General features: G+C 48.2%; 1 protein-coding gene across 1 annotated transcript; it reads right to left on the bottom strand.

Moving 5' to 3' along the window:
- Positions 1-794: 794 nt before the first annotated feature.
- Positions 795-2,465, bottom strand: LOC114462267 (cell wall protein IFF6-like). Its single transcript, XM_028444972.1, has 5 exons — positions 2,307-2,465; positions 2,097-2,198; positions 1,843-2,010; positions 1,645-1,761; positions 795-1,336 (listed from the first exon to the last, which is right to left on the bottom strand). The coding sequence occupies exons 1-5, from the start codon at positions 2,356-2,358 to the stop codon at positions 810-812; spliced, it is 966 nt and encodes a 321-aa protein (XP_028300773.1). The 5' UTR covers positions 2,359-2,465; the 3' UTR covers positions 795-809.
- Between the last annotated feature and the right edge of the window lie 8,341 nt (positions 2,466-10,806).

Here is a 10,806-nt window from a genome sequence, read left to right as displayed (position 1 = left end):
TTTAGAACAATACACTGAAATACAAGGCTTTACAGAACAGCATGCTTTTGTAGACTCAACATGTAAGGTTAGAACATGATTTTTATAATAATATGTTTTGATCTAAAGTGGGCCGGTCTGAGCTATGAAGCTCCAGGGCTGAAAATAAGTCCCACTCTAGCCCTGCTGCTGAACAAAAGATCATCACAGGTGTTTGAAAAAACATTTACAAAGTGTGACTGAATATTGGACTGATGGAAGCTGGAGAAGAAAAAGTCGATTTAACCATTTAGTTTTTTCTCACCACAACAGTAAAAAAAAAAAGCATAGAAAACAATAAAACAGAAGCTTCTTGTTTGCTCTAAAGTTCTTTTTAAGCTTTGTGTGGGTCAAAGAATCATAAACATGTGATATGTTAAACACAACCTCAATCAACTCACATAAACTAGAATAAATGTACAGTCGAGTTTAAAGTTGATACATTTCACTGAGTTCCTCAAAGTTCTGGGAGGAGCAACTATAACTGTAAAGTACAATAAATAAATAATAATAATATATGTTAATAATTGTGAAATAATAGGCTCACAGTTCAGTTAAACAGTGAATAAATCCCACAATGCTTTGCTACATTGGTAATTAGACACAGTTTGTAACAGTGTCTTCATGAGTTGGTAGAGCTGAGATTCTGTATTGTCCTTTTCATTGACCATGGGATTAAACCAGTACTTAACCTCCAACATGTCAACCATTTATGATTGTTGACAACTAGCTTTTACAAGGTTTACAAATAAATAATATTTTATAATGTACAAAAGGCAGAAAGTAGTGTTTTAACAAAGAATCACAGTAAAGAGTCCAAACAGTAGATTGATCATCCCCAGTCTGATAAAACCTGCATCAATGGATTGTGATGACGACCCACTGGATACAGTCGTTGTTGCACCAGAACCTGAACCGGAACCAGATCCACCAGAAGCTGTGGTTGATGCACCGGAACCTCCAGAACCTGAACCAGAACCTCCAGAACCTGAACCAGAACCACCAGAAGCTGTGGTTGATGCACCGGAACTTCCAGAACCTGAACCAGAACCTCCAGAACCTGAACCAGAACCACCTGAGGTTCCAGAAGCTGTAGTCTTAGAAGTGGACCCACTTGATGCCTGACTTATTGTGTTTGAGCTGGCAGTGGTCACAGGAGGTGTGTTGAGATTAAGGCAAAGATTGCCACTGCAGGAACTGATGGAACTGAAGTTACCAACATTAAGCAGCTGAGAGAACCTCTGCAGACTTGAATTGGTTTCCACCAAATTTGTAGATACACATCCACCAACAGTAGGAGTTCTGCCACCGTTGACTCCTGTGGAGAAACGTCAGCTTTAATTCTCACTTCATTCACAGCAATAATTGTAAAGTCCTGTCAGAGACTTTAACTAGACAAAGATCTAACACTCAACACTTGATAAAAACTAAAGTGCTCAACAAGATAACAGTCCAACCTTTACTACAACACTTTTACAGATTTAACATTTCTGCAATTATTTATCAAAGTTGATCAGTATTTTATAAAAGTTTGCCTTCGTATCTTCATAATCAACATTTAGGAAAAGGAAATAATATTTTTGTTCTAATGTAATGCATTAATAATCAAATTCATTAAAGTCTTACCATTTGCCCGAAAGCATCTGTCTTCAGATCCTTCACATTGAAGTTCTACGTCACATACGGAGGGGTTTGCACAGAAATGACAGGAAAGACCACTTTTAGTCTCATTACGAGAAGGCGCTGTAATGAAAAAAGGTAAATATGATACATTTACAGGATGATGGAGGACAAACATGAAGAGATTCTCTGGTCCTTTCGTACCAGGTAAAGTCCTTGTGTTGCAGTTGTCTGTGTTGCAGCACTCAGCTAATGTGACAGTATTGGAGAGACCTGAGTTGGACTGAAATGTTCTGTTTCCTGTGGATGGACACAGAGAGGAAGGTGCGCAGGCCTTGAGGAATTCATTTCTTGTATTGCCGACTGTTCTGGCTGCAGAACAAAATAAAAGAGTGTTATTGAAGAACAATGAGACGTTAAAGTGGACAAAGGAATGTTAAAGAGGTGAAAAACTCTACCTTTAGTGGTGGCGCTAACACACATGGTTTCTGATGAACATGTGACTGTTGTCATATTCATACACTGTCTGTCTGAGCAGCTTTGACACTGAAGAGCTCCAACTGTGGCAAAGACACAACAATTATACATCAATTATTCAAAGTGCACAACTAAAAAAAATAGATAAGAATAGGTTTTATAGTGAGTGAAATGAAAGCAGGTGAGATTACCTGAGCTGCTAATTGTCCATAGAAGAGTCAGGGAAATGATGAGCTTCATCATGATGAGCAGGTGAGTGTCCTGGAGTTCTGATGAGCCTGAGGTTCACCTCATCTACTTATACACCAACCCCTGAATCATTGGACCACATTCACATTTTTAGGTGATTAATTCACCAACTGTCATCTAACATTTACATCACAGCCTGTCAGACACTCCCATCCTCTCTGCGTCCACATGCCTCACCACACCTTCAGGGGAGTGGTGGCCTAGTGGTTAAGGACGCTGGGCTTGTAATCGGAGGGTTGCCGGTTCAAGCCTCACCGGGGCCGTCACTGTGGGATGTTGAGCAAGTCCCTAAACCCCGAACTGCTCCCCAGGCGCCGCAAAATGGCTGCCGACTGGGTTAAGTGCAGAAGACAAATTCCAATAATGTACTAACATTACATGGCCAATTAAAGGCGAAAGCCCCGATTTAATCTTTAGTCTCGTCACCTGACGACAATGGATACTTGAGTGTTGTTCATTGAGTCCCTTTCTGGTAGCAGTGTTGACATAAACGTAATTTAAATGACGTACGTTGTGTTTTTCAGAGTTTCTGCATGTCTTAGTTTCATAACGTTCTACTTTTAAAAGATGTTGGAGACTTAATTTAATTTGGGACGAGATATTCCGAATTAAATTATTTGGAATTAAAGTGTTCTGTTTTGTGTGTACATGGAAATAGTAATTACAAATATAGGTTTACATAGAAAACCGGTTTATTCGGCTATATTCAATTCCACTTTAGGTCTGGAGGGAGAACGTGACGTATCACATCTCTCAGGATAAAACACACAACAAACCTCTTATTGTTGGCTACAACATAGAAGACCACACGAGTACTGTTTTCACTTTTATTATGATTGTAGTTTCAAATACAGCATTTTACAGTTATTTTACGGTTTCACTTTCATCCGCGGAGCAGAAGGAGGAGATAGAAGACGTACTTTGATCCATCAAAGCCAGCAGTTAATACAACAGCTGTTCTCTATCGTCTTGAGACTATCTCTCCAGCCAGATACATATTTCATATGTATGGGGAATGACCCCCCTGCTCGTCAGGGTACATGGATAATTCTTTAAGACACTCCGGCTTGCCCGGCCACGCCCCACAGGTTACCTATAAAACACCTGTGCAGGCGTGGATTCAGTGATTGTTTGATCTCCACTCAGTCAGGGTGCAGTGTGTCAATCCGTTGTAGAAACTTCTGTGTGTAGGTTACAGCATATATCCGCTTACCTGTTGTGGTTTGGGCGTCTGTCTGCGGGAAGCCTCCCTGGATTGCTGTTTCCTTATCCATTAGTGGTGTTTATTTTCACAAAAAAAAAAAAAAAAAAACCTTTGATTTCTGTGGCTGTGATCCCCGATACCGGCGCATTGCTGTGGTGCAGCTGACGCGCTTGGTGGGGCCCCGTGTTTAGCGCAGACTGTCGAGTTGGCTAACAGTGGGTCGAAGCTCCAGCCTGGTTAAATCGGCATCTCCCAAGGTTCTTACCGGCGTATTGCTGTGGTGCAGTTGACGCACCCGGTTGAACTGCCGCTGAGCTCCGCTGCTCCGGCCGTATCGGCGCTGCCGGCGACTCTGAAGCGTATTGCTGCAGTGCAGCTGACGCGCTCAGAAGTCGATTGCAAACCATTCTCCTCTCTCTCACAATCCAAATCCCAATCGCTCTGTGTTTGGGCAACGTGCTGCTACTAGCATAAGCTAACCTGGTCCACTGCCGTTTGTAAACAAGGAAGTGTGTCGCTGCGTGTCAGGCTTGGGCCCCACCCCCTGAAAGAAAGCAGCACTGTAATGGCGGCTATGGCCGGCCACCAGGGACATCTTTGTGTGGGTTGTGGCATTTCTATGCCTTTGGAGGATGGCCATGATATGTGTGTGTTGTGTTTAGGTCACCAACATGCAATATTATCAAAGGAGAGTCCACAGTCCTGTATGGACTGCTTTATCATGCCTGCACGCACAAGAGAGGCTCGTTGTCGGTTTTTTGCACTGAAACGGGCAGGCTCCCCTCTTCATGCAGCTTCCAGTGGGAAAATTAGAAGGAGGGCGGAGCCTGTGCAAGGTAGGGAGGAGTGTTCAGAGTCATGGCAGGCTATCCTTCCTTCCCCTGTTATCGAGCCTCTGTCAGTCCATCCTCAGACCAGCCCGCTCTCTCCCCCGACTCCGGAGTTGGTGGAGGAGGAGGAAGAAGGGGAGGACGTGGATGTGGAGACTGTCTTCTCTTCTGAGGAATGTGACCCTGTTGATGGGCAGGACATGGCAGGCACCACCTCTAAAGGCGGGGGAGACCCTCCTAGGGAAAAAGGCCATAAGGGAGGTGAGGCACGAGGACCACCAGGCTGGGTTCTTCTCCCACTACTTCCTGGTCCCAAAGCGGGATGGGGGCCTTCGCCCTGTTCTGGACCTCAGAGGGCTCAACAAATATCTCCGTCCCCTGAGGTGCAGGATGCTGACAATTCCCAGGGTCAGGCAAGCCATCTCTACGGGAGATTGGTTTGCGACTATCGACCTCAAGGATGCTTACTTCCAGATACCAATCTGGCAGGGCCACTGGCGGTTCCTGCGGTTCGGCTTCGAGAGCAGGATATTCGAATTTCAGGTGCTGCCTTTTGGTATATCCCTGGCTCCCCGTACATTTACCCGGTGTATGGATGCAGTCCTTGCACCCATGAGACACCAAGGGCTCAGGATCCTGAACTATCTGGACGACTGGCTGATATGCGCGAGCTCAGAGGTACAATTCTGCCATCATGTGGCTCTCCTCTTGGAGCACATTCACAAGCTGGGCCTGCAGCTGAACGGCAAAAAGAGCAGGCTTCGACCTTCACAGGTGACAGTATTTCTGGGCATGGTCCTGGATTCCAGGAGGGGGACCATTGTGCTGAGTCCAGAAAGGCGGCAGACCTTCATGGCTTGCCTAAGCCACTTCCGGCTACACTCTCTAGTCAATTGGGGTCTTTGCCTTCGCCTCATGGGTCTGATGGCTGCCATGGTGCAAGTAGTCCCTCTCGCTCTCCTGCATATGCGGCCTGTTCAACGGTGCCTGTCGACAACAGGCCTTTGTCCACAGACGTACCACCGGACCCCAGTGATGGTCTCTCAGGGACTCCACAAGGCCCTTCGCTGGTGGAGGGACTCGGCCAACATAGCAAGGGGGAGCACTCAGGGAGCTGTGATCTATCGCCAGCTCGTATTCACCGACGCGTCCCTAGTAGGCTGGGGCGCTGTCCACGAAGGCTGTGGGATCAAAGGGCGCTGGACTGGCCGCTGGGTAACCCAACACATAAATGTGCTGGAAATGAGGGCTGTCCTCCTCGCACTTCGGCAGTTCCTGCCAAGGTTGAGAGGCTACCACGTCATCGTCAGGACAGACAGCACTGTGACCGCAGCATACATCAACAGGCAGGGGGGCCTAGGTTCCCCTGCCCTTTGCAAACTGGCAACCCAACTGTGGCGGTGGGCTCACCCCCTCTTTTGCTCACTCAGGGCTGTACATGTAACAGGTCTGTTAAACACAGCGGCGGACATCATGTCGAGAGGGGGTCCCCATCCGGGGGAGTGGCGACTTCATCCTCAGGTAGTCAAGGAGATTTGGCGTCGCTTTGGCAGGGCAGTGGTCGACCTGTTTGCTTCGAGGGAGTCGACACATTGCCGACTCTTCTTCTCTCTCAGGAACGACGATCCACCTCTGGGATGGGATGCTCTGGCACACCAGTGGCCCAAGGATCTGCTCTATGCCTTCCCCCCCTTTGGTCTTCTCCCACCCCTTCTCCAAAGGATCCAGGTGGAGGGGGTAAAGTTGCTTCTAGTGGCCCCCCTTTGTCCCCACATGCCATGGTTCTCAGTGATTCCACCTCTTTTGGATGGAACACCATGGGAGCTCCCGCTTCGGAGGGACTTGCTGTCTCAGGCCAGCGGGACCCTGGTCCACCCCTTCCCTGCGGGACTCAGGTTGGTGGTCTGGCCCTTGAGAGGGACAGGCTCCTTGCCTTAGGCTTATCTGAGCCAGTAGTCCGGACAATGCAGGAAGCACGGGCACCATCCACCAGGGCTGCTTATTCGTACCGATGGGAGGCTTTCACTGCTTGGTGCGGAGCACACAAGGTGGACCCCTACCTAGCAACAGCCAAGGAAATCTTGCCATTTTTGCAGTCCCGGCTTGAGGAAGGAAGGTCTCCCGGTACCTTGCGAGGTATGGTGGCAGCAATCAAGGCCGTTCGCATCGGGGAGTGCATACTCACCGAGGACAGTTGCTCATTGATTTCGCGTTTCCTCAGAGGTGCCCAGAGACTTACAGCCCAGAGAAAAAGGCCCTTGGTTCCTCCATGGGACTTAAGTATGGTGCTTAATGCACTTCAGCATCCCCCCTTTGAACCTCTTGGGGTGGCAGGGTTGAAGTGGCTTTCCCTCAAGATGGCATTTTTGTTGGCGATAACATCCGCTAAGAGAGTAAGTGAGCTCCACGCACTGTCAGTTCACAGCGACTGTTGCAGGTTCTTGCCGGGGGGGGTCGGGTGTAATTCTCCGTCCCAACCCAGCTTTTCTGCCTAAGGTTTTATCCGAGTTCCACCTGTCCCAGTCAATTGAGCTGCGCTCTCTTACCGCCTCTGAGGGAGGCCAGGAGGACCTGCGCCTGGCAATGCTATGCCCGGTTAGGGTTTTGGCGGAGTACGTCCAGCAAACACGGCCCTATAGGAAGACAGATCAACTTTTTGTCTCCTTTGACAAGAGCAAAATGGGCATGCCCCTGTCAAAATCTAGGCTATCCCACTGGGGTGTGGAACGATTCAGCAGGCGTATGTACGCTCGGGGGTGCCTGTCCCGTCCGGGGTTCGGGCACACTCGACTCGTGGCATGGCTACCTCCTGGGCCTTATGGCGAGGGGCCTCCCTGGCTGCCATTTGTACAGCTGCCACATGGTCTTCTGAATCCACCTTTGCTAAATTCTACCGCCTAAATGTAGCCGCCAGTCCCTCCTTTGCGGAGCAGGTGCTGGGTGTCGCTCGTCGGTAGATGACTGGACAAGGAGCAGGCCTCTGCCTATGTGGGAGGTCTCCTTTGTGACCAACTTGTCGACCTAAGTCTCCCTGACGGTGTTAGCCTCGCGTCTTGCGGAGCTTAATCGGAGCCCCTTGGGTCTTTCTGGCGTCTTGCGGACCGACCTAAGCAGTTCCGCTGCCTTTCAGGCTTGGCCCTTGCGTCTTGCAGGGCCTCACCTGATTGACATGTATATTTGTAAATAGTTCGTCTATCGTATTGGTGTATTGACTTATGGGCTGCACCGTCTCCTCACGGGGTGTCTTAAAGAGTGTTGGGGAGAAATTATTAGCTTAATAATATAAATACTTATATTATTTTAATCCTTAAGCCTTGGGTGTAACTTTTCATTGTGTGATTTCTCATGTCTTCAACTTTAACTTGTCTTCACTCCAGGTCAGAACGCCTTGTTCCCAAACAACCACAAGGCTACACACACTCACATAGTCACATTCACTCCCCATACACATTCATTCACACACACGAACACATAAAGCGCACACGCCTCCGTTTCCATGACAATCAGATAACGGGGAACAAAACTGTTTTGACTCAAAGGAGTAAACTGTCTCTCTTTCCATCCACTGCCCTCCTTCCTCCCCCTGTCTCTATCCCTATCTCTCGGGGGGGGGGGAGGAGGGAGGGGGGGGACTAAGGGGAGATATACGTGGCTTTAATATTGTGTCTCGCACTCTGTTTTTGGATCGCCTGGCCAGGTGGTCACCATTTTTGTTTCCACTTTGTATTCTTTTATTTAGTTTAGAATAAAATCATTTTTTATTAATTCACCAACTCTTCAGTCTGGTCGTCATCACTTGCCAACGCAGAGGGTGTCATAACAGTCAAAACGAGGTAACCTTCCTTTTTTCCACCGTAACAATTGGCGTCAACGAAGCAGGATCCCTGCCCGGCCGTGTGTGCGGTGACGGACGCGTCAATAATCCTAAGGCAGTATTTAATGTGCAGGATACCTCCGTGGAGGCTCGCATCGGACCGTCGCACGGTTGGCACGGGACAAAAACGGACCACGGTGGACCTCAAACAATTCGGCTAAAAAAGAAAAGAAACAAAGGTGAGAAGCTGGTTTTTTTTTATTTACAAAGCCTTCATGCTTCTTTTTGTTTCTGTTTCATTTTGACACATCTGCTGTGGTGCGTGATAAGGTGGCTCCGGTCCAGTTAAAGTTGAATAATGTTAGGGGTGCCCGAGTCCTGACAGTCTGCGTTGGTGTTGTTTATAATTCTCCTGCTAATTCGGAGGGTTTTTTTTTTTTTTTTTTTTAAATCTCCGGAGTAACGAGTGGTCGAGTTTAAAATTCTCCCTATATTTTTCATAAAGTCAGAAGTTGGAAGGTTCCCCTGGAAATTCTCCCTACTTTATATTTTCATAAAGTCACAGGTGGAGAGGTTTTCCGGCTGAATTTGCAGCTGTTGAGAGTTATTGAGTTTGTTGTTAGACACGGCCGTGCAAATTCTGCTTGATCAGCAGATAGTAGCAGACTGTCGGTATTTCAATGGGCAATAATCTAAGTGTGAACCCCGCTAAGCCGGAGGTGGACTGGAGCGCACCCCTGGTAGACCAGATGAAGAAAAAGTATGGTGAAGGTTGTTGTGACAAGATACAGGTTTGGGTGGAATGCTTTGGTTTTCCATGCCGAGGCAGCTTGAGCGAACGCCAGCTCACACAGCTGAAAGACATAAAACATAAACAGCAACTTTTAAGCAAAACAAAGGTTAAAAGCAATTACGTGAAAGAAATGATGGCACATGAACGCTGTTTACACATTTGGCAGAAAGAAAGTGCACACAGGGCAGCAAGGGATAAAAAAGAAGCTGTTATAATGTCAAAACAGGTGAAAATTAACACTGACACATTTACACACACGAGCAAGAATCCCTTTCTAACTGCTCAAATCACACACACTCAAACCACACCCCCTGCTTCATTGTATCCGGACGTCACGGCTCCACCCTCCACCACGTCATCGCCTGCCTCTACCGTTTCTACCACGGCTCTCTGCCGCCCTCTGGTGGCAGAATTGGGTAACACAAGTAAAAATTTGAAAATTCCAAATTCACAGTGTAATGCTATTGGTCATCCGGCAGAGGGAGCCAAAGCTCCACCATACATTTACCCACAGGCCACAGCTGAAATCTCCAGCCAAACCATGACACACAATGGAGCCATAGAGACTCCATCTACTGCTTTTCCTCCAATTTCATACACTTTGCCAGCAATTCAAGTTCAACCACCATCATACAAACCCACGTTACATGACGATGACGCTGGTGTAGCACATTTGGCCAGTTGGGCCCCACAGGCATGCCCACATGCTGTTCAACCTGTGCAAGAGCCGCAATCTACAACCAATTCTTCAACGCAAAGTACACCCACCATCAACCACGGTTGCCACTGTGGACCGCTGACACGATCATGGGCGCTGGTGGACTCCACCTCTGATTTGGACTCTCCAATCCAGAACTTCCGCCTTCCAATGATCGAGTACCCAGGGGCCACAGACAACGTTTTGGTCTACAGACACATGCTGCCTGAAATGCTTACAGCAGCAAAGGATGAGTTTCCACCCATCTCAAATGGAGGAGGGCCATTTGGGGATGCTCTCATCGCATTCTGTAAAGTTTGGCGACCAACTGGGTCAGAAATAAACAGACTTCTCAAGACTCTGCTGACTTCAACTGAATATGCCCGCATTCAAATCTTCATCGAAGCACCCCAAAATGCTGGGCTACGTCAGACGGTTTTGGGCTGGAACCCCAATGGAGAGTGGGAAAAACACATCCAAGCCACCGCCGCACTCCTCGCTCAGACTTTCAGCGTCCGCGTGGACATGAGCCAAATTCAGGCCTGCACGCAGTTACCTATTGAGCGGGTTGACGACTACAGCCGCAGGCTGACAGCCTGTGTCGACACCTTCAGCGGCCACGTCAAGCCGCCACAAGGCTACAACACGCAAGATGAATCATCCTACGAGGCCCTAGCTAAAAGCTTCCTCGTATCGGGGCTCCGCCCCTCTCTCCGCTCCACAGTCGAAACAACATTGATTGGTGGATGGCAAAAGAATCGTTGGACTGACATTTTCAAATACGCCTTACATGCTGAGGACCTTGAAAACAAAGCAAAACAAGGCAAATGCCTTCCCTGCCCTCACGTTGTTCCGACAACACCAAGACCACACACAATGATATGCTGACCGTGGCGGGATCCAAAGAAGGACAGATGAGTGCTTCAACTGCGGCGCACTGGACCACTGGTCAAACACATGTCCCCACAGAGGGCTCCGAAGAAAGCCCAAACACAACAACAAAAAACGCTACCCTGCCAAACGGAGAAGTGGAGGTCGCCCTCCAAGGGAGAGCGACCAACAGGCAGATTGACTGGCGGACGCGGGTTTGGGAGAAGCCGTGAG

The sequence above is a fragment of the Gouania willdenowi genome, chromosome 4 (assembly GCF_900634775.1).
Source record: "Gouania willdenowi chromosome 4, fGouWil2.1, whole genome shotgun sequence".
NCBI lineage: Eukaryota > Metazoa > Chordata > Actinopteri > Blenniiformes > Gobiesocidae > Gouania > Gouania willdenowi.
The sequence above is the reverse complement of the archived record's forward strand: the minus strand, read 5'-3'. Positions and strand labels throughout refer to the sequence as shown.

What these genes read in the sequence shown, in the direction of transcription:
- LOC114462267 (XM_028444972.1), bottom strand. Translation starts at nt 2,358, where the DNA reads ATGATGAAGCTCATCATTTCCCTGACTCTTCTATGGACAATTAGCAGC. An exon ending in TGTTAGCGCCACCACTAAAG is followed by an intron (nt 2,011 to 2,096) that starts GTAGAGTTTTTC and finishes TTTGTTCTGCAG; the next exon opens with CCAGAACAGTCGGCAATACA. An exon ending in CAGATGCTTTCGGGCAAATG is followed by an intron (nt 1,337 to 1,644) that starts GTAAGACTTTAA and finishes GTTTCTCCACAG; the next exon opens with GAGTCAACGGTGGCAGAACT.